This window comes from Larus michahellis, chromosome 3 (assembly GCF_964199755.1).
Source record: "Larus michahellis chromosome 3, bLarMic1.1, whole genome shotgun sequence".
Classification (NCBI taxonomy): domain Eukaryota; kingdom Metazoa; phylum Chordata; class Aves; order Charadriiformes; family Laridae; genus Larus; species Larus michahellis.
In genome coordinates, this window is record NC_133898.1 from 35,642,611 (window position 1) to 35,666,981 (window position 24,371).

The 24,371-nt window shown below is 42.3% G+C and overlaps 1 protein-coding gene across 9 annotated transcripts in view; it reads left to right on the forward strand.

Annotated features, from left to right (window-relative positions):
* Positions 1-24,371, forward strand: part of TTC7A (tetratricopeptide repeat domain 7A) — a 176,218-nt gene that overhangs the window by 114,247 nt on the left and 37,600 nt on the right. For all 9 annotated transcript variants that reach the window (XM_074579665.1, XM_074579662.1, XM_074579663.1 and 6 more), the window contains 3 exons: positions 4,148-4,264; positions 8,181-8,278; positions 14,867-15,001. In XM_074579665.1, coding sequence (XP_074435766.1) covers positions 4,148-4,264; positions 8,181-8,278; positions 14,867-15,001 — 350 coding nt within the window. The remainder of the gene's footprint in view (positions 1-4,147; positions 4,265-8,180; positions 8,279-14,866; positions 15,002-24,371) is intronic.

Below are 24,371 nucleotides of genomic sequence, written 5' to 3' on the forward strand. Positions count from 1 at the left end.
AAATTTTCATAGGCCTTCCAGCATTCCAGTCCCTAATTTTTTGACAATGCATGGCATATTCTAGTGATATTTATGCTATTTATACTATTGAATTTTTGCTACTTGGGAAACCTAATTTTGAATTTTCAGAGCTTCATGTCGGAGCAAAGTCAACCGTATACAGATTTTAATTTGCCAGAGTTAACGTTACTGTGAGAGATACGTATGTTTGCTTGTGGCAGTAACCTAACATTACATCAGGGAGTAGAAGCCTTTGCATACTGTCCACATAAATGGTAAAAGAAAACCTCTTCTGAGAGGGAGCTCAGAGTCCAGTATCAAGAGTAAGCACTGGTTATTTTCCATTGTTACTGTCCCTGAAATTATACACATTACAAGAATGATTTGTGGATTTTTTTTGCTCTCTTTTCCTATGCTTATGTAGTAACAATTTATATGTTTGCTTTAGCCCAAACCACTCTGTTTTCATTTTGAGAGGCTAACAGAATTACCAATGACTGTATTGATAATCTTGGGGCTATTTTTATATGCTGAATCTCTGTAAGAGTCTGCTCTGCTTAATATTATAAGCATCATACAAAAGTACAGTAAAATGATATTAAGAAAAATATAATAAGGTGAGATCGTAATATGTAATTTTTATTTATGCCTGAGTTGTTTGCAGAGACTGATATGACACAATACCTATTAGTTTCATTTGTAGCAAGAGTGCTATCTCATTAATAAAGTGATAAGCTCGAGATAAGTGATACTGTCACCTACTTCAGTGTTTTCCCTATATTTTTATTTATCTGGTTTTGCTGTTGCAAAACTTACTAGAAGCTGAGAAAAACAAACAGCATATAGCACATATACATGTACTGATTTTCTTTCCACTTTTAATTATCATATTCCTTTTGCCACTTATGTTCCTCCCATTTGCTTTTGGTTTGGTTCATTATATTATTGCACGATAACATGAATACCACAATTCCAAAGGTGAATTACCACAATAGCTAACAACGCGTGGTATCTCTGAGATCTGGTAATGTTGTGCTGCAGATAGTTGCTAAAGTTACATTTTTATTGGTTTTTTTTAACCTTTGTGTGCCTGTGCTTTGTGGCTGGTGATAATATTCTGCTGAGACTTTGTTATGTTTTTGTGAGAGACTTGCTTTTTCCTATGTTTTACTAGTTGCTCTCTCTCCTGAGAGAGACCATTGCATCTTCATCCAAAGAAGTTGATGTAGACTCACTGTTAACAGGAAGCATCAGAGTGATGGAGAGAAGAACTTAATGCGTTTGTCTTTTTCAGGTTTAACCGCAATGTTTGAATATGCTATGTAATTATTTTAATTGCCTACACATAACTAAGCCATCTATGTCCCTACTAATGTGAAAGGGAGGTAGAACCCTTAATATATCCCTCCTGTATAGTAGTTTGACTGTTAACAGATTCTTCATTCCTATATTCTTCTATTTCATTAATATTAATAAAGGTATTTTACAACGTTCAAAAGTGTGGAGTTATTCAGGGATGTAATACGACTATTTTCTTCTCTAGGCCTTGGCCTCCTTGACCACCACTCTTCTGCTGCAAGGAGGGTCATAAAGTGCTTTAGAAGGTCTGAAGGTAGCTCTTGCTACCTTATGCTCTTAAGGTAGCATAGATTGTTCAGTGTGGTACTTTCTTGGACTAGTAGAATATTTTTAATAGATGAATTGTGAGAAGGAAGGTTATGATGCAGTCTCGCTCCTCTGCACAGCACAGTCCAAAGCAGCTCGCTCATGAGCCTGTGCCTCAAACCCATGGCTTCTATTTGTGCATTAGCATTGCTTTCCAGATGTTATCCTTGTCTTGCTGAAAAGGCTTTAAAGACTACAAAATTTACTGTGCACACAAGGCAGTTGCTGCAAAGATTATTTGCTTTGATAGTTATGTGTCTGCATTTACTTATAAATCTCCATTTGACTAGTTTCAGCTTCCAACAAATCCTTGGATTTTCTGATACCTTTTCTTTTAGATCAAAGACTCACAATTAGATACTTCTCCATGTAGGTGCTTGCAGGCTGCAGCAAAATAGTTTCTTTGCTGCTTCTCAGTTAAACCAAATAAGCTGAGCTTCTTGAGGCTCTGATGAAATACATTTTTCTAGCCCTCAGATCACTTGCATAACCTTTTTCTGAACCTCATCCCATTTTTAGTCATCTCTGGGAGTTAAAGAGCAGGAACTAGAAACAGGATTGTAGTAAGTGTCTTGCTGATGCTGTGAACAGGAATAACCACATCTTCCAGCTCCTACTGGATTGTGCTTCCGTATATGGATGCTAAGGATTTCTTGACCTCTTGACTGCATTGTTGTCCAGGAACTTCATGTTCATGGAGCCATCTTTTATAATACGGTTACACTCCAGGGTATAACCTCCCATCTTTCTAGTGCAGCATATATTCCTTGCTCCAAAGTGAATGATTCTATATTCTGTTGTATTAAAACAAGCTTTGCTCTTTTGAGCCCAGTTAACTAAAGGATGCAGAGCATCATGCACCACTGGCCAGTTTCCATTGTTAACCGCTCCTTTGAATTCAGTCTCATTTTTATTTTCTTAAGAGTGCATTCACTGTCGTATTCTTTGTCCCGGCAAATTTTTTGATCAGTCTGTGGATCTAGCCCCAGAATAACTACCTGAATCATGAAGGCACTGCCTTTCAGTTAGGGGGTCAGCATCTTCAAGAGCAGGGGATGTTTTTATTAGCATTTGTTTTGCTCAGATCAGTAACAAGAAAATCAAAGGTAAACATCAAGCGGGGATATAAAATAGTAATGGCCAAAGCCAAATTCCCTTGATTATGAATCTTGATCTTCCTTTCCTAGCCTAAGTTTGAACCTGGGGAATTTAGTTGAATGCTTGTCCTGTAAGATCAAAGTAGCAGCGGCTGTGAGCAGACTTCCCTATGGCAGTTGATACAGTTGGGCTACATTTGGTTTACTTCCCCCTCACCCCGCAAAAAAAAACCCCAAACCAACAACTCTAATGGTTTGTTTGCAGAATGGGACTCCCATTTTAGCGCATTACTGTAGATATGCATGACAGCATCTTGGCTGCAGATTTCTAATTGTTGGAAGTGAAGGATCTCTTGTTCAGCTGCACAGGCTTCTCTAACATCATCCACGCAGTTGCTGTTGTCTCTCTCTGAAGTTGTTTGGGTTCCCCAGGAGCCTGCAGGTCACATTCACAAAACTGGATTTAGGTTTTTTAATATTCAGCTGCTAATATATGCATGTATGTACATATATGTGCCATCCAGCGGATTAATTGCTAGCCATATAGAGCTAATTCAAAATCTTGGACTTTAAGCAAACATTTAAAGCAGAGAAGTAAATTTACATTAGTAAATAAGAAATAAATTCAATTATCTTGGTTGGCACTTAAAAAAGAATAAAATGGGTATTGTGAAGGATGGTGTTAAAAGCCATGCTAGCAGCAAGTGGTAGGTTGTGTCATTGTCGAATCTGTCTTCCAACCTCTGCTTGACCTAATTCTGCTGAATTCCAGTGGTCTGGGCAAGTACGTATTCTCTAGGTATAAGAATAATAGCCGCAGTTACACTACCTAGAACAAGAATGTACAAGGACTATCAGCTGTCTTGCCTAGGGGCATGAGATGATCGCCAGCTGGGGTTAAGAAAAAGCGTTTTCTTCCTGTGAGGCATTGCATAATTGTCTGCGTATATTAACCGTGTTGGGTCTTTTGTCTGAAATTCATTATGTAAGCCAGCGCTATAGGAAGATGCCAGATTAAAAAAGCAGTCTAGCATATGTATTATGACAATTCCTTTTTATTCTGTTTTTAATGCTGTCCAAAATAAAATGAGATTCACTGTATGCTTCACCTTGATAGCTTTGCAGTGCATTGCTTTTTAACACTGTCCTGCCAGCTTTGTGACGCAAATTTGACTGCAGCTGAGGAATATTGTTAATCCTCTCATCTCCTTGTGGGGAATCAAAGTTGAGCCAAACGAAATGTTTTGTGCTATGGTGTTTTCTTTTATTGCTGCACATACAAAGCAAGTAAAAATGCTGTCTGCCAGGATCTCACTAGAGTGATGCTGATTCTTCACGTTTATGAGATGCCAATAAACCAGAAGTTATTCTTTTTCATCTTGCAGCTTACTCTTTACCAAAGTAAAGCTGGAATGGATACACAAAGGACCTGAAGAGGCTCTGGTGACATGCAGACATATGTTGCAGATGTGGCAGATGGTATATAATGTTTTACAGCACAGGTAGGCTCCTCCTACAAATTCTGATTTCATAATGGAGACGCAGTTCTCTTCTTTAATTGTCTATATACTTAAGTTATTTTGCAAAATGGTAACAAACAGCACTTTTAAAAAGAAACATAAGAAATCTTTCTAGCTGTGATTAAAAAAAAAGCAAAATTTTAATAGCCATGATTTAAAAAAACAAACAAAAAAACAAACAACAAAACAAAATGTCAAGATTTTAAGTTGGAAGAAGCAGTTTGAACCAAGAATTTCTGATCTGAATGTCGAAACATCTCTACCCATATTCAAATGTCCAGAAGGGAGGGCAGAATTATTTTTTTTTTCTTAATAGTCTAAGCATCGATCAGCTATTGTTCATAGTCTGCAGTAGTTGGCACCACCTAGGAATGTGTGGGGGTGATGCAGTCCTGAACTGAGTAAGCCAAGGAAAGGCACCCAGCCAAGACTCTATCATATGCTGTGGTTGCGTGCCAGTCGCATAGCCTGGTGCTAACTGGGCAAGAAAAGGAGTGAAGGATGTAGCATCTTTTTTCCTTCCCTTGTCCTAATAAATCTGCATTTAAACAGTGCTAGGTTCGCTGTTTGTTCCCTCCGTCTCATCTGCTTCCCCTCCTGAAAGGAAAAGTTTAAAAAGTGTGAAAGTTACCAGGTTGGGTTTTCTTCCTTCCCACACCCTTTGGATATTGTCCCAGTCATGCTACCACTGTACAACTGTCTTGAGAATGTTATCCAAAGACTGTACTTATCTCGCACCTGTAATATCCATAGAGGTTGTGTTTGATGGGAAGGACAGCATGCTCAGTGGCAAGAGTCATGACAACAGACTGATGAAGCTTGTATGCATTTACATAAGCTTTATAAACACCAGAAGCATCTGTACAGAATGATACATGTCTATATACAAGTTGTCCTTGAGGGCTTATTAGTAATTCCTTGTTTAGCTAATGAGCAGCAGACCAAACACAAAAATCAAGATATTTACATAGCAGCAGAGAAATGGTCTGTTACAAGCTGGAATCATTGATTTCCTTAGGCCTTAGTCTCTAGCTAAGGATTCAATCACGTACCTCTCACATGAGTAATCTTTATATCCGTGAGTAGTCCTCATGAAGCTGATCAAATCCATGCTGAACAATTAGGACTGAGTAAGATTTACTCTTGCAAGGGGGGGCTGCAAGCCTGAGACTGAAGAGAGTACATTGGAAAACACATAGACAAATTTGGACTGCATTTGAATCCCAAGCTGTGCTTTGGCTGTTATACTTAAAAACCCGAGATGCGATAGCTTTAGAGGCTTTTGATAAGCTTTAGCCATAGAAGCCTAAATAAAACAAATTGCTTTGCTTTTGCTCTTAGGAACTCTAGTTTGTTCCCAGTGCTATTCCCAAAGGGTCTTTTTGGCTTTCTCAAAAAATACTTCATAAAGCATTTTGTATTGGGGAGTACTGCTTGAAAGGTAACAAGAATGAACTTGGCACCTGCAGTTTTAGACTGGATTCTGTAACCCAGGAAGCCCCTTGTATTAAGCAAATTGCAGCACTATCAGCTAACAAATATGTAAAATATTCCGGGTTGGGCTTGCAAAGGAACTTAAGGGGAATTCTTGTCAGTAAGACTTGGACACAGATATTTTTTAGGGCCTCGTGGAAAAGAGAAGCCTGTATTTACCTGAAGTTGAGAGCTGTTGCACCCAATATTCTTTACTAGTTCAATCAGTAGCTAATCGCCCACACAATTAAATTGCACTTTAGATACATTTGGTTGCATTTGTCTGGCCTAAGTTTCCTGGTTTTGCAATCTTACTGTGACTCTGCTAGACTAAGGAGTCTTTCAGGGCCCAGTATTTTCCCCCCAGGCAGCTATTCATATGCCATGCTCAAGTCCCCTCTTGTCTTCTCTCTGATAAACTGGTGCCTCTGCAGTCTCTCACAATCGTTTTCTTCAGCAATTTTTGTCACCATTTTATCCACTGTCTCAACTACCTTTTAAAAACATGGGCAGTGGAGTGGCAACATGTCCCACTGTCAGCCGTTCCAGTGCCGTCTGCAGAAGGTAAATCCATCTGGCTTCTGTCCCTTCCGTGGTGCATGGAAAAGCGTTCTTGGCTGAAGGCCTCTTACTGCAGCTTTGAAGGAGCAGTTCATTTTCAGCCCTTGTCCAGCATAACAAATAAAGCTGTTGGGAGTGGCTTTTTGCATAATGCAGTCCACTTGGGTTTCAGGCTGGGATTTCAGTCTGTTTTCCCAATTAAAAGGCCGTACTGTTGACTATGCTGAGGTGCATTTTGTTAACTGAGGCCGCCTCATCAAGCCTTCTGTGAATGCCGCTCTCCTGCGGTCAATTTTTACTGTGGCCAAACTTAGGCCATCCACCGATCTCCTCAGCTGTCCTTTGTGTAGGAGTATAGCATATAAGCCAGTGTTCGGCCATGTTCATGGTGATGGCTGCTGCATCAAAGCAGCACTTATCTCACAGGAGTAATATTTGAAGGGCAGCTGCCATGTTCCTGCATACGCAACGCACCAGCAAGACAGAAATGTCCCTGCGGGTCCACCAGCCGCCCCCAGCCAGGGTACTCTACACTTGGGCTAGTCCTGGCTAGGCCAAGGCTAAGGCACAGGACAGAGAATTTAATTTTCCCTTGTATCTGTCACCACATGATAGTCTAAAATTGGGGTATCAGTGTAGAAACCGGTATGGAAGACAGGGAGGCCCAGTCAAGGCCGGAGATTTGTGCAGTCAAATGACCAAGAATTCGGGATCCATTAACAGAAATTGTAATGTTTGATACCAAAGCCCAAGTAAAAGGTTAATTAGCTATTGTAAATATGATTACCACTATAATGAATGACAATAAGTGGCTTTCAGTCCTAGATTGTTAGCAGGGAAGGACAAGATTTGGTTTATCTTTTGCTGCTGTTTTCTGTGATAACAGAATAATCATGTTTAAAACCAAATATCAGTCCCAAGCTAATTCTTCTGCTAGATTAATGCAAATTCAAGGGAGTCCTGTGCAATCCCTACCAAAAGACTGATCAGACTGGAAGATGGGGTAATCATGACTCTGTGACAGCTTGTTTCCTGGGAGAAATATTGTCCAAAGGCTGATCTGCAGGCTTGGAAGCATGCCAGAAAAAGTAGCCAGGGCAGTCACTTTTCCTTTTGATATTTTCTCCCGTAATGGATGATGAGAGGAGATATCATCACCATCTGATCCTGGGGGTATGGCAGACTTATGTGGTGACAGGAAGGCTCAGGAGATCTGCGTTAAGTGATTTTCATTAGGCACATGATTTTTTTTTTTTTTTGGAGTTTCCCTTTGGAAGACTTCTGCTGTGAGGACAGAAGTCTAGCAGAAGAGCAGACCAGATAGTCTTCCTATCAGAAAGCGGTGCTATGTGCTAGCTTTTATCTTCCTCCTCTGTTTGAACAGAACAAAGGTGGAAGAGGAGAAAATAATCCCTTTGAAATGAAGAAATTAGCGCCTGGGCGGAAGGTGGTAATTGGTCTGTTTCAGAAGGATCAGTACAGCAGACCTGTGAACAAATCCTTCTGCAAACAAGCCCAAGGGATGGTGGCTCTTTCTGAGCATGGAGTTGCTGGTTGGCCTCCTCTGGCCTGGCTTGTAGCTGCCCACATGTTCCTCGTCCAGTGGTTTGCAAAAACCCCAAGAGCCAAATGGACTAATAGTGGCACGTACCCTGGAGCCCTTGCTGGGCACTGTGCCTGACCTTCCTGGCCATTGGTGGGGTGAGGGCGTTAAAACAACACATTCAAGAAGCTGATTGCCCGCAACTGGAAGACTTGAGTCCTCAGTTCCAGTGGCAGCTACATATGACTGTTGCCTGCTTCAAGGAGAACATTGTCTCTATGCTAAAAGGTGGCCAGGTAACATGGTTTTGTTTCTTTACAGCGGCTCTGAGAAAGGAAGTAGCGTGACTGAAACACCGGTGATCAAAAAGCATAATGGAATGCATCTCACACTCCCGGATGCTCACGATACCGATTCTGGTGAGGAAACAAGATTTGTACTTTCCCATCCTAAATGCGCGCTTTTGTGAGACAGGAATATTTTCTTTTCTTCAGCAAGGGTGGGGGGGCTGCGTGCTCACACACGTGTTGCTGGGCTGGTGGTCAGGAGGCCCAGATCTGTCTCCAGGGCCATCTTTGCTGCAGAATGTGTCACTGTGGTTTGTCTGTACCTTGGCTTCCCCATGCCTAAACCAAAGATATGGGTTCCTGCTTTCTTTTACAAATCTCTCTGAGACAAGCATGAAAGCTATTAGATGGGAGTTCACTATACTTCTGCAAGAACTGTATGATTCAGTCTTTTTTTTTTTTTTTTTCTTCTCCCCCTCTGATCCCCCTGAATTTAATCCTTTTTAGATGTTCTGATCAAGCCAGCTATTACTGTGGTTTTGAAAAGCGTAGTGAGAGAGTGTCAATTCCTATTAGAAGGTGATTTGGTTTGGGATTTGTACATAAGCCTTGTGATACTTTATTATATTGTAAATACACATTCACAGTAACAGATATAGTCAGATGGAAATAACTGAGACATCAAAGCTAATCTTGGCAGGAAGGGGAAAGCAGGCTTTCAGAGAGTGCTGCTGACTTGTGATTTTATCATAAGTCTTGTGATAGTTGGTGCTTCCTTTAAAACCCTAACTCTTGAAATCAGATGATTATGTGAGAAACTTGCCTTTTAATTTGGGTGGGTTTTTTAGGGAAGCAATTTTCTACCATTGTGGATGTAGAGAAAATAACCTCACAGACTCAGAAACTGGACAAGAAGAATGTCAAAGCTTATTTTTAAAATACCTAACAGTTAAACAAGTGTCACACTTTGGGGTTAGGGAATTAGAGTTTGAGTCTTAATCTTGATCTTTTGGAATTGGTAAAACTGAAGTCACATGCTCAGCACATATGGCTGAGATGGAGGACAAGTTATTATGTGTTTAGTACACGACATGTATTAAATTATGTGTGTTTAACCCCCATTTACACCCAGTGCTGGTTAAAAAGCATTGCAAAGTTAGGTCTTCAGCATACAAACATTCAAATATCAAAACAGTATTCAGCATGTCTGCTCTTTTGTTTGTAGTGTTAAACCCTTAGGGTCTATATTTATGACATTGTAATCTTACTGATTCTATACACACATATTTATGTAGTTTTTAATATTTTAATTCAATTTCCCTTTTATTACCCTTTTGCTGAGATGAGTCTCTGTATTTTGTATAGGTCCTTTTTCCTCATTGTTTGTATAACAGTGTTCTATAGTCTTCAGCTTAATTAAAGAAAACAGGCCAAATTCAGCACAGATAGATGAAGAGGATATACTAAATGAATATGTGCTGTTTGGTATATTAAAAATTATCTGGAAAAGGCAGTGGATATGACATGAAAGTTTCCTGGTGATGCAAAATCATTTAGGATAGTCATCACTTTGTGAAGATTTGTGAAATATCCCCTATCATCCCTGATGCTGGGCAGTAAAATGGACTTTCAGTTTCAGTGAATATATGAAAATGGCTTGGAAAACACTGTAGATAGTTTGCAGAATCCATCAGCAATAAGCAATAAAAACCAAAAAATATTACTTGCCACAGTATTTCTGTTATCCATCCAATTCCCATTCTGCTGCTGAAACAGTGAGGGGCTTGTGGTGCCTAGACTGTGGGGCTGAGCCTGGATGGATCCCTCAGATCTACCTGGTGCTTCATGGTGTGTAAAAGACATTCTGGATGTGGATCCCATGCTCTTCTGGAGATCCCTCGCCTTGCTTTGTAATTGTCTGGAGAAAGGAGTGTGACCAAGTTTGGGCTACACCCACTTCACAGCATGGTTTGAGATTCTGAGACCAAATTGTCACCGGCAGAGCCTCCAATGTTTGGATGTGCTGGGGTACCACCCTTCTAAGATCACATTCCTGCCTCCTGCTTGCTTCTCTGCTGCAGACCTGCAGCATCTCCTCCAGAGGCACAGCAAGGAAAAATTCGGGAATGCTTGGCTTGGTCTCTGTGCAGTGCCCTCCTCAAAAAGCACCTGGGTTGGGTACCTGTTCCAGCCTGCTCTTAGCCCAGTTTTAGCAGCCAGCGTGCAATGGAGCAGTTTTAGTTTAGCAGAAAGTGCTGTTGTGCCATGGTACTGCCTGCCAGAAAGAGCAAATTAATGTAAAGTACAAGCTTTAACCAGCTTTTCACACACATAAAGTGATGCACACTGAATGCCGTTTAGTTTTAGCCAAGAAATGTATTCCTCCTCCACTTCGAGAATGTAGGTTTCCATGCTAACACAGTTGCACCCACGATGGACGTAAGGATGGGGCTCGTACTGAAATTACACCATCCGCCTTAGCGCAGGACTGGCGCTGGCTGTTTTCAGCAAGGGTCTGTGGCTCGCTGCTCTGCAGGCTCTAGGTGCTGCTGTTCTCCATCTGCAGAGAGAGGGCGGCTGGGTCTCCGTTGTCCCGGTTGGGAGCCTCTTTGAAGACAGTAGGAGGGGAGATTGGAAAGCACAGCTCTAGCCCCTCTCGCCCTTGTGCCTCCCCAGAGCCGCAGCTGTGGCTGGCTGCTTTGAAGGAGGGAGGAGATCTGATTATTATTTTTTTTCCCGCATCATTCTGGAACAGGCTCTGGTTTCCATCGTGAAATCCCCCAGGAGCGTGCGGCAGTATCGCTGTGGTGCACAGGCGCTCTGTGATCTCTGGGCTCATCACTGAAGGGGGGATTACTGCGGCCGGGTTTGACACTGGCCTCTCCCTCAGTTAGACCACAATGAGATTATTTGCTGTGCCAGAATTTTAGGTTTGCTGCCAGGAAGATTAATTCTTCTTTATTTTCTTCATCTTTTCCGAACTGAAGCAGTGTTCCTAACTAAATTCACCGATACCAGTCAGCTGCCTTGCTGTTTCATTCTTTTCCTGATTTAGTCTTATCTTATAATGCTCTTGCCTGAAGCGATTTAGGCTAGGGAATTCTGTGTTTCTTATAAACCTAGTAAATCTACTGAGGTACATTTCTATTTTGATAGCAGTTTTTTCATAGATGCAAAATATTAAACTTGGTCCTTCTTGGTCTTATAACAACCCTAGAATGGTGCTTTAAAATTATTTAGATATATTTTGTATGGCTTATACGCAGAGCTCATCACGACAGAATCAATTTTGTTATTTTTATGATTTCTTTCCAGAATGTGTGGAAGGCTTTATTGTAAAATGTGAAGTTTATATTCTGTCTGATGGAGCTGTTAAAAAGAGAACGAGACTGCACTAAAATAACAAATTGATGTGATATCTTCTTATGCCAACATTTGCATGTATTTTGAGGCATGACATTAAAGTTCTGTGAGACAGGTTTTGTGTTTGTTTTTTAGCATATAAAGATGTACGTTTCTTTAGGAAGAGGTATTTTATAGTGAGACATTCAGAGACTTTTTTTTCTTAATGTTGCTTGAAGTTCTTCTGGCTCCCACCACCACCCTGAGGTCAGAGTGATACCGGTGTGATACATGCCTACCTCCTGTCTCTGGAGACAGCATGTTAGAGGTACGCTCTTTTCTGGTTCCAGTAGCCTTCAATCCACCCCTAGGGTCACCATATTGCTTGCCTGAGGTTCAGAGCTGTGGCTGAGCCTCTTTCAGTCCAGAAGGGCCAGGCTGGCAAAGACCTCTTACAGAGCTTATTTGGGCACACAAGCTTTTAGCAGCATTCCTGTGAGCAGTCCGGCAGAGATGGGTAAGAACAGCAGTAGCAAACGTGCAGGTATGGGCTGGCACGGAGAGAGCCTTCTCGTGTGGCATGTGTCTAGAGCAAGGAGTGTATCTGTGTCTGAGGCTGGGCAGGGATGGGAAGGGATCGGCTGGTCTCTGCCTAGCGTGGTTTGCTTCCGTGTGTAGGCTGAAATGGAAAAGAAAATAAACATCAAAGGACTGGAATGCCAAAGGCTGTTAAATGCAAAGAGCCTCTGCTGTAAATTACTAAGTAACTTGGGTTCCCTTTTTATGGCTGTGCAGATTGAAGCCCACAGCACTGGGCAACATCAGTCTCAAATCGCAGGCTTTCCCCTCTTGGCAACTACCCGGTGAATGACGAAGGAGAAAAGGAGCAGCTTACTTGTGTTCCTTCGAGTGCAACTAGCTCACAGTGATATTCCTGTGAAGCCTACTTTGTGAGGGAAGGATGCTTCAGTAGATCCTAAGTAGCTGTTCAGCCACACAGCAGTGTGTGAACCTCTCCAAAATGCACAAAGGTGCCTTACAGTGACATAGTCTCCTTGGATTGACTTGCAAGGAAAAGAGGATTTCCCTGAGCTCTGTGAGGATGTGAATAAAAACACCAGCCCATCTGCCCACCTAATGCAGTCAGACCAGTGTTACATACGAGTGCTTGCAAGAAACACAGCTCCAGAAAGCCTCTCTGAAAGAGGGAAGTCTTGGCAGAGAAATGTAATGCTGAAAGTTACTTTCAAAGCATAGTAACGTGATCCGGAGCGCTAGTATAAGAATCTGGTTAGGCTGGCTGCAAAATCCCCAAAGCCCATGTAATATTTTCCAGATTTGCCAATCTAGAAGGCAAGAGGTCTCTCCTAACTTCATTGTGCTCCTAAATAACATTACTAGCTGTTCACATGGCTGTTTTCTCGTTACCTCTGCACTGCAAAGAAGCTGTCCATGTTTTGGATAGCCTGGGGTGAGTGCCTGGTAGTTTTCCCTGTGTTAAACAACCCTTGTATGACTTGAATTCCCAGAGTCTCGGTGAAATTTCTCCTAGGTGGAGGGAGGGATGGGGGGAGAGGAGTGAGAGTGGGCAGGGCAGGGGGAGGAATCCCATGCAGTGACACAGGCTGAAGATGGATCTGTTAAATAAACTGTTAAATATAATAAATTCTCGGTGCAAAGCAGAATGGCTTTTACTGTACCATTAAAGCCGTAATTGCTACATTACTGCAGTGTCATCTCTTGGAACATTAGATCAGGAATGTCTTTGAAAATATGTAGGAATTTCAGAAATGCATCTAGGAAGAGCACATTTGCATTTTCCGAGGGAGCCGTGGGAGGCGCCTCCGCTGCAGGGCTGTTTTGAAGTTCTCCTGCTTAAAATGAATGACATTAGTTAGCAGTGAGATAATGGGACAAATATTTCCCCTGGCAGTTCTAGGATTCCAGTTGCACTTGTGGCCTCTCCCTGGCCATGGCACGCTGAGAGGCAGCGGTGCCTCAGGCTAGGTAAAAGCTGTGGACCGTATCCTGCCCCACGCCACACAGGTATCAAAGGAGCATGGGGCAGACATGTGCTTCCCCTCGTGCCTGGCAGAAGTCTGGGTCCCAGCGCAGCGTTCGGAGGAGTGCCGGCCAGGGGACCTCGGCCAAGGGACTGTGCTGCTCTGCCTGCTGGCATCCTGGTCCCGGATGATGGTCTGCTGGTGAGGAGGTGGTGTTTGGCAAACCTCTCTTCAGCACGCTCCAGCTGAAAAAGCACGGTCTCCATCCCAGAGAGACCACTTAATGCACATGCCCTGTGACAGGTTTTTTGCCCTTCTGTCCCTTCCCTTGCCCGGAGCCATCCCAGCTTCTCCGAGTACTTGTTCCTGGGCTCTGCTGGTCTCTTAGGGTGGCTGTGGTGAGAGGAAGGGGGTTTCTAACTCTGGGATCTTGTGGTCTACAAGGTCAGCCTGTAAGGATAGATTGAAGAGTAATGCTAATCAGCGCAAGTCGGTCTGCTTCAGTCACAGCATCTGTCCAGAGAAAGGGCTTATCAACCTTAAAATCACATTAAACCTATGTATATTAAAATATTTATTTCCCAAAGCTTTAGAAAGCCAACTCTGAAATCTCATTTTGTAGCTTCTTATTTTGTTACCATCCTCTTGGGTATCCCTCTGAGAGGTCAGCTCACCAGTATAATCCCACTTGCTGTACTGGAGAACATGGTCTTTGCCCGTGCATTCTTCCTGGGAGTAGCTTTTGATGTGATGTTTTGTCCCAGAGATGTGGGTGCCAAATACTTTATTCTTGCGTAAATGTTACAGCACATACTAAAGGTTAATATAGTCAAAGCACTGAGCTCTCAGCTCCCCAAGGTTAAATGAAAAACCACGCTGCCTCTAAACCAGTAGAACAATATTGATGTCACTTGAAATGTGTGTGCTTTGTGAATGGTGCCAGGCTACTCTGTAATGCTGTACTAAGATTTTACATTAGTGGGCCATATTTTGTAATTGTATGGTGACAGTGTGCTTATAAAATGGGTTACTAATAAGTATTCGTGGGAAATATTTGATGGTAGAGTTCTGCTTTCCAAATGAGCAAAATACAGTTGCTTCCTTGATGAATGCTAAGCAGACCTTTATAAAATTACCGTCTGTCTCTTAATTCTCTTGTTTAAGCTGCAGCCCTTGGGCAATTCAGTGTTTTTTTCAGTAAATTAACCTTTTATAAAACATGGTTCTCCAGTTGGTTACCCCAGAATCCAGTGGAGTTCTTATTAGATAAAACTGATGCAGCAAGTGGAGAATCAGACAGGCTGCCTTAATGAGTCAAAGAAATATCCTAAAGAAGTATAAAATGCATTATTGCTCTTGTTTGTTTGGTCCATAGGATCACAGCGAGCCTCTTCCCTTGCTGCATCAAGACTGGAACAGGCCATGTCTGAAATAACTATGCAGAGCAGCGCAATGAAGCAAGGACCTATGCAGCTGTGGACAGCTCTTGAACAAATTTGGCTACAAGCTGGTAAGTCCTGGACCACCTGGGGTTCCTTTTTCCCTCCAATGGTGAATGAGATGACATAAGTGTTAATGGAATAGTTGAAAATCACCTTATTCCAGCAGAAAATCTGCCTATCTATCCCAGCTGGTTTTTTAAATACTACTTATTTGATCCAATATAACAAAAAAAAAATACTGGAGTAGTGCCATTTTTGAGCTTACTTCCATTTTTCCATAACACTCAGAAAACTTTAGTCATCACTGAAATATGCTTGTAAAAGAAGAGAGTTGGTAGTTCTTCATTAACAAATGGTAGTTGGTAGGGACAATTATTTTCATTCTCCGTTTCCTATATGCTTCCTTGTAATAAGACTGGGCAAACCATGTATTAAATGTTATTTATAGACTAGGAACTTCCCAATCTTTGCTGAGGTTTAAGTGAAAATTATTAAAAAGAGCAAGTCTTCCGCTCATTTTATCCTTGACTGTTTGATTCTCCCAAGGACTTGTAGGTTGCATGTCAGTTTGAGACATTCATGCAGAGATGCTACAGCAGAGCACATAAAGGGGAAAAAGAACAGTGAGAAAGAACTCTACCCAGAGGCAATCTCCAAACTCATGAAAGGGTTTTATGTAGGACACTTAGTGAGGAACGGAGTTGCACAGCACATTCTACCATTTGCATTCCAGCATTTCGGGACTGATAAAAAGAGTTCTGACCCTGCAATTTTGCTCTTAAAAGACACAGCTTTTCTTACACACCTGGGCCCACAGTTGCGCGCCTGAAATTACATTTGAGTGCTGTGATTGCTTCTTAGATGTCTCTGCTAGCATTTGCAATGGGGGGGGGGGGAAGCAGAGCCCACTGGAACCTTGGTGATAATTTGCTATTCTGTGTGCAGGAGAACCTTTCAAATTCTCATTTAGCTAATCTGTACAATTCACAATTCTCACATAAAACCTGGCAGTCTCACCCTACTTCTCAGCAAAGATTTTTATAGCTGTTTTTGTGGGCCATTTCCTACCAATTAGACTTCAGTTCTGGTACAAAATATGTGACATTCTTTTTGTTACAGTTTGACTAACTATTAAAGAACAAAAGAAGTTACCTTATGGAATGCATCATCCTTTAAGTTAATCACATGTGTTCACTTAATGGCTTGTGTGTATGTAAATTTCAATGATGTACTGTGGGCTTCAAAATCACTAGCAAGATTTTGCTTTATTGGGATTATGCTCCTGATTTAAGGCTGCAGAGGAGGCTGGTGGGGAGCGAAAAAAACCGGAGTTTATTGTGATGAGAAGTCAAGTGTCTGTTGTCCGTCATCCTGCAGATAGCTCTAGGCAGTTTACATTTTTGCAGCTGCGTGAAAAGACAAAAGCAATAAAGACCTAGTGCTTGCTGTGACCTAGCTGTGAATTGCTATGATTACTTTTCAGTGTAAATCGAGTGCCTTTCTCAAAGGTGTTAATTAATTCTTTTAGATGGAATTTATTTTTATAAGCTGTAACTTTTCTGTCCTGTTCTATCATTTTGAAATCTTGTGTTTTGTTTCATGCTTGCTTTTAACTGGCCTTGAATCAGGATTGATATTCTGAAAATACATACTGTGACTGCTTTGTAATTTCGTTACTGAAGTCAGTTATTGTTATGGATGCAGCTTAATGAGCTCTTGGTGAGGTACTGCCCATTCTCTTCTCGCAGTAGTGTGGAAGTTGCTGCATTCTGGTATCCTGAGGGGTGAAAAGAGATGCAGGTAGATTTACTCTCTGTGGAGAAGGACACAGCACTTGAATGATTAGAGGACAAGTGGGTCAGTATGCTGGGCTTAGTGAGTGGAATAGTCCAAAAGGGTATCACTGACCTTGTCTACTAGAATCTTTCCCATCTGGAAGGGAGGGGAAAGGAGGAACAGGTGTACTCATAAGAGGTTAATAACTTCCAAAATAGAGATATTTCATAAACAACAAATTCAGCAGAAAGGCATGGTTAAAAACAGTTGAGGTAGTCACATGCTTTTGCGTGACAGCTCACCCCAAAATTAACAGCTGTGGAAAGCAACAGGCGATTAGCGTAACATTCTGATGCCTGCATCCGGAGTCCCTTCGTATTCATGATAGAGCTGCACCAGTATGCTGTAGATTTCTATCAGGTTTAGCCTGCAGTTGTCCTTTTTCAGTCAATGACTCATCTTGTGACTCTAGGCAAGTTGCCTAACTTTTTCATACCTCAGTGTCCTGAAATGAAAAAAAAAATGTTAATCTGCCTTTGGGAAATGACTCGTGTATTGTTATTTTTGTTGTTGTTAACACTTTAACCTTTTTAGCATGAATCATAAATCTTTAGATAAAATTATTATAATTTCCTAACCTCATGCTACACTAAATTTATAACAAAGCACCCGTCCTCTTCAGATAGTAACAGGATGCAGCTGGCCGTGTCTCTGTGCATGAGTATGGATTTAGAGCGCCAGGCTGCAATCGTGTCTGGGTTCCATTAGAGCCATTACCATTCCCAAGCCTCTTCATAACCCAAGGCATGAAAACTAATCATACCGACTGACTGATCCAGTTAAAGCTTTCTGCGCTTAAATTGGAAAGAGGGATACAAACCCACCTATCCCACAGCTATGTGAGGCTGTTCTCACAGCCATCCAGCGGCCAGGCCAGGCCACAAAGCCAGCACATACGCTTGCAAGGGGCCCGTTAGTGGGTGGTAGCTATCAGATGGTGCTTATATAGAGGAATTCTTACTGTATCACCCTCCACCTGCAGTTGCAATAGGAATTCCTGCCTTGTGCAGAAGCATCCTCGGTCCTTTGGAGCTGGAGAGCCCTTGTTGTGCTCCTAACGGGTCTCACAATTAGTGCATGAGAACATGTGCATTCTTTTAACAGTGGCTGAAGAGGCTGTGAACCCTGTGCAAATAGTGAAGCTCTTTTGTTCTGTGATAAAGATACTTATCTAGTGCATAAGAGGGCATAGACTTAGTGGTTTTATCTGTAACTTCTCTGGGTTCATGACCAGCACAGTTATGTAGGGAAGGTAATAAAGCAGCAGCTTTGTAAGTGCAGCTGCTAAGTCCAAATGTGCTGCATTATACTGAATGCTGCACCTTGGCTTTCCCTGCAGCATTGTCTAGTGGACTTTGGCAAGCTAATTTTTTGTAGCTTATTGTAAGCAACCAAAGAGCTACTTGATGGATCTGTGGTCTCCAGAAAGAGTTCTCTTCTCTTTCACACATCCAAATAAAACTCTGAATTCTCACTGTTGATCTTATGTCTGGCCATCTCATGTAGGACCAGCTGGGAGTAGTCATCTGCAGCAGGGGACTTAGCGCATTTCTTCAGTGGGCTTCCGTATCTTCCTGTTTTCCCTGCAGGTAGTCACAATTAGTTTTGGAATAGTACAAGGTCTGCTGTCCCCAAAGACTAGAGAGGTTGTCCACTCCCTGCGGCAGGCGTGCTTAGAGGAATACTAATAGGCATACTCTGTTTTCAAGTGTTCTGCAGCAAAGCCTGTGATTAACACAGCTTGTCTGGTCCCTTTTAACAATAACCTCCCAGTCCTCTTGAAATGTAATGGCTTCTTAAAAGGAGAGAGTTGTCTTATTAGGCTTTAACATTAATAAGCCTTAACATTGTTCTTGGCCCCGAGTCTGAGAAACAGGTCATTTCAAGGAGTACGCACGAAGGGTGCTGCAGTGAACATGCTCCTGTGGTGCAGCTCCAGGAGAGATGGTCTTTATGCGATCCATATGCCCGTTTTTCCTCTTTGTTCTACTTTTCATGACTGAGAGCTAGAATTCAACTTTGAGAGGAGAGAAGGAACTTCTGCAGCGTTGGTAAAGTTTGTTAACTCCTTCTACCTCTTGTTGCAGGAAGAGCTGCAAGGGGAATCCTAGAGATTACTAGTGATAATACAGTTTGTGTCACCAAGAGAAATGTCTGACCTTGGAATTATTTCCACCCCTTATTTCCTTTCTCAAATCATGCCAGGATTCCTCTTTGCTGTTTAGAAAATACAATCATGCTGTTTGGCTAAGGAAAACATACTTGAAATGGTTCAAATTTATGACCAAAATTTACCTTCATTCGACATTTTTATAAGATCGCTTTTGATCCAGAGAGCAAAGTGTGTCAGTACTGAAAAGAAATAGTTTTAATAGTTTTAAGCTCTTTGGGTAACTGGAGTGATTTCTTATCTGAAGTATGTGTGATTATATTTCCAGGAAGTAATAACTGTATGCTCTACTTATATGGAGCATTTTAGAATGCTGCAAGCCAGTTTTAATAAGAGTTCTAATATTCCAGCTCCTGTTGTTATATTATTTTAAGCTTTACTTTTAACTACAATGTCCACTTTGTTTGTCTTTACTAGTACTTTATATCTGACAATTTAGCTTCTTGACTAACCCAATACTTTACCAAATATGGTCACTCGCAGCAAAGTAGGTCTGGTAATTTGATCTAAGATTGGCTGAATGCCTGCTAAGCACAGTCTGCGAACCTCACCAGGTAGACCTAAGGCTAATTTAAAGGAGCATTTTAAGAAAAATTACTAGGATAACTATTCCATGTGCTCACAGCGGGGCTGGAATGGGCTACTTGCTGTCTCAGTAATGTGCTAAAGTTTACCCCAGGAAAAAAATATTATAATGAACATGCCACGAACAAGAAATGTAAAGACAGCCGGTGTAGCAGAGAACAGTGAGCTAATGGAAAAACATCTGCTCCCCCGAGTTATGTACAGCAGGAACTTTTTTTTTTCCTCCCTTCACAAAACGCTTGAGATTTATTTATTTTATTCTGCATGGGCCAGTTCCTGGGAAAAAGCTGCGTTAGAGGAGATGGGCTTTGTTCCACGAGAACGTGTCGTCAGGGCCAGTGGGCTGAATGTCCAAGCCCGGCTGGCCCGCGGCCGCACAGCCGCACTGCGGCTGTCCCGGCAGCAGCCAAGGGCACGGCCGGGCCCTCCCCTGCTCGCCCTCTGCTCACCCAGCACGGCTTGTATTTGCACAGCTTGCGCACGGGTATTTAAATGCTCTTCCTTCCCGAAGCCTTTGGCGATCCTAAGCCCCCTCAAGTTATTAGCTCTGATATTAAAGGTGTTCATCAGGTTTGTGAGACAACTTTACTGACGTTGCCAGAATAGCTAGGATCAGCTACTGTCCCTTGATGCAGCACTGGTTGTTGGAGCAATTCTAATATTTTTATTTCTCTTTTGATTAAAAAAAAAAAAAAGTGCTTTCAAATTTTAGAATTTCAAATTTAGAACTTCCCCATTCACTGCGTGAGTTCTCGAGCTCCATGAGTGCTGCTGATTTTTGTGGCTCCTTACAGTGACACAAAGCAGTGTGAAAAGCTGGAGCCTGGCGAGGGGGAGCAGGAGGGAGTCCTTTATTACACAGCTATTAATGAGGAGAATAAAGATGCATTGCAAAGATGGCTACCCTGCAGTTTTTGCTTACTAGGAGGGTTTAGGAACACTTCGCACTGGAGATGATAGAAATGGTAAAGTGAGCTGGTTTGGTCCCCTTTGAAACGTTACTAGGGAGATTAAGAAGCCAGCAGTGGTTCTGCTAAGCCCCCTGGTTTAGCAAGCTCTCTCCTAGGCTTTTTCTAGGTCAGAAATCCCCCATTTCTCTTCATCTGAATGTTCTCAAGGATACTAGGTTTTGATCCGCACCCTCCAGCTTGGTTTATTTTCTTTTCTATCAACAATGAATTTAAAAAGTCAAAAGGTGTCTTGGCTGTTTATTAGTACTGGGCATTTTGGATTGCTTCCCCCATTCCTGAGGCTTCTGGATATTTCTCATTGCTGGAGCAGGATGTGAAATTTTGTGGACTGATAATCCGTTGGCATGGATGGTCTTCAAAGATCACATGCCATTTCTCGAAATCTGGGACACGCAAACATGCACATGAGTGTGAACACTCGTTTGTAAAGGATACAGGCAGTAGCTAGCAGTGCTCTTTGTTAAGTCTGGGGATCCTGTGCTGATAGATGGAGAGAAACCTGTTGCGCTGGCAGTGGTACCCATAGAATGACAGAGGATACCAAATACTAGCATTTCCTCAGCTGCTCGGTAACTTTTGGGCAAGTGATAAAGTGTACACAGTCATGAAGAAGGAAGCAGGACGTTTATTCACACCAGAGACAAAAAATAGGAATTTATACTATACTGGGTGGGAATATAAAGACTTAGAAGTCCTTTCTTTGACTATAGCCAGTAGTACGTGTTTTGAGAGCGGATACAAGAAAACCCCAAAGGTACTTTTCCAACAGAAGCATTTTTATGTCACCCTTTTCAGTGGTGGCCTTATTGCCTAGAAGGTGGTGGCTTGCTTCTCACAGCTGGGAAAGAGCTGTTTCCTCACCAGACAGCAGGGCCCCACTTCGCATGAAGTAACCAGCTATCTTGTAGTATTTCAAGTAATGTTTTGACCATGCTATTTAGCATAGAAGGTAGCTTGTGGTAGTTCTGTGTTGCTTCCAGAAATTGTCACTCTAATGCTGCATTCATAATAAGCTTAGTGACCATTTCAGCCCCTGTGAGACCCGAAGCCTGGAAATTTAAAGCAGGTCCCTGGACTCCAGGTAACTACCTTTGAGAATGTAAATCTGTTGCCTCACTCAGAAGAACATGCGGCTGACTTCAGGTGGATGGGAACACGTGGCAGTTTCTGTTCTTCTTCATTTCTGTATCAAAGGTTTGCATCAAATGGAATTATTGCAGTCAGGATATGGTTTGAGGAATCTTCCATCTAATCTACCCGCAAATTGTCAAGCTACTGCATGCAGGCTGGTGTCATAATATAGAACAATGACTAAACGTCACCTGCCAGAAAGGCAAGGTAGCGGGGGAACCCTTTGTCACAGTAATAGCTCTGTATTCACTGCTGAAGGCAGAGGTGTCTCAGAAGAGTGGGTCTTTCCAGCTGGCTAAGTGCTGCTGCAGTAACAAGCATTAATAGCACCTGAAGGCAGATGATGTGGAACAGAAATCACCTCCTTACAGATCCTTGCAGGTGCTCTCACCTTAGAATCATAGAATCACCTAGGTTGGAAGGGACCTTTCAGATCATCTAGTCCATCCATCAGTCTGACTCTGACAAAAACCATCACTAAATCATATCTCTAAGCACTGTGTCTCCCCATCTTTTAAATACCTCCAGGGATGGTGACTCAACCACTTCCCTGGGCAGCCTGTTCCAATGCTTAATAACCCTTTCAGTGTAAAACTTTTTCCTAATATCCAGTCTAAACCTCCCCTGGTGCAACTTGAGGCCATTTCCTCTTGTCCTATCACCTGTTACTTGGGAGAAGAAACAAATCCCCACCTCTCTACAACCTCCTTTCAGGTAGTTGTAGAGAGCGATTAGGTCTCCCCTCAGCCTCCTTCTCTCCAGGCTAAACAACCCCAGCTCCCTCAGCCGCTCCTCATAAGACTTGTTCTCCAGACCCCTCACCAGCTTCCTTGCCCTTCTCTGGACATGCTCCAGCACCTCAGTGTCTTAAAGTGTGAAGGGCTGTTTCCCACTGTACCATCCTGCAGGTCATCTGGCTGCACTGCCCTGGCCGTGTCGCTATGCAGTAGCATTTTTGTGGTGGATGAGACCAGGCAAGTGCTTTAGATCCAGCAGGCACACACAACCAAGTGATGTGGAGCAGTCTGTTTGTGGGAGTTAAGTGCTGTGTCTTGAATAACACCTAACGTGATTTGCAAGGAATGAAATTTTAACTCTTGGGTTGTTCACATCACAGAAATAAATTTTAAATCCATTTGATTTTTTGGCTAGATTTAGAGTTGTTGCTGCTTCTGTGGTGACAAGCACAATCACTCTTGGCACTGCTTTGAAACACTTAGGAAACGGGGAGTAGAGTCAGCATGCAAGGTGATGGCAGGCAACTCTGTTCCTCAGACTAGCACTGTGATGCAAACATGACTAGATTACACTGTTGTTACTCCTCTGATGGACTCCCTAACAGAGGTCTGTCAAATAATTTATTTTGGAGATGAAAAAAGGAGCCTGACTGTGGGAGACCCAGCTTTGTCAGCGTTGTGGGAAGTGCTCTCGGTCTGTGCGTTTGTTACTGGTCTTTGGAGTGAGTAGATGATATGCTTCTGGCAATTCTCACTTGATTAGAGATCTTCACTGTAGATGAGCTTAAATGCTAGCAGGAACAGCTGGAAGAACTAGGAGCTCATGATAATCTGAGTGGAGATGCACGCTGCTCTCTGGGACTGGGCCCAGCATTAAGACTGGTGGATCAGTGGAAGTATAGTTGCAAGTCAAGACAGAGACAGCCATGGCCACAAGAGGAGATGACAGTTGTTTAGAAGCAGCAGCAGAGTAGACTGGACAGTACTGCAGGAGAAGTTGGATATAGGAAGGAAATAATCGAGCTAGGCTGGACCTTGGAGTCAGCTGCATAGCTGCTCGTGGTCTCAGTGGGTGCAGGCTCAAGCTTCAATTAGTGAATGAAGGAGACAGTGCACGACTCATTATGTCTTTGCCCATCCATACAGTGCGCTGTCTCAGCCCATATGTATATGTAAACACGCTGATTATTTCCTAATAATCATTCACACTCAGAGTTTCTAGCATTACTCCAGAGATGCTAATAGACGAGTTGGTACATCTCTCTTTGCTCAGTAGCATTCAGAGAGCCATTGGTGGTACTGAGTTCAAAACAGAATGTAAATTTGTTCTACGTTTTTATGAAGATGGTGTTAAGTGAGAAAGAGCAAGGAAGCTTGCAAACATGGCCTTTGGATTCAAAGCTGCGAAGAATGTCAGTACCAAGCATAATGTAGTCCAATAGTTGGAAGTTCATAAATGGTTTCCACGAAGCATTGAACCTTTCACAGGATAAGAATAACACATCTTCTCTACCTGTGTCAGCCTGAGGAGACACCCTCTTCTTTGGAGTCAATTGGGTGCCATGTCTCTATAACAGAACTTCCTCGCCACGGCTGCTGATTTGGTTAGGTGTTTATTTACAGCATGATTAGGTGATATAAGGAGATGCACTGAATAATCCAGTGGACAGGAAGCTGCCAACCCAGGTAACGCAAAGGCAGGTGTTTTGAGTACTTCCAGTACCATTGAGGAGGCAGTAGTATTACCATGATAAATTTAATGAGTCCTTGTTTTTGGGGTTTGATTTCTGCCTCTAGCTGTGTTTTTATTCCATGTTGCATAAGTGTATCTTGTTAATCTGTAAATAAAATGAGTATGTAATAGAAGTGAAAAATGAGTTTACAGAAAACATATTTTAATGCAGGCCTAAGCGATTTCCCTTAATGTCTATTTTTAGCTGGGTGGGTGCACTCTTTTCCTTTTGTAACCCAAAGGCACCTCTCTCATTCTTTTTTTATGCAAATTAGG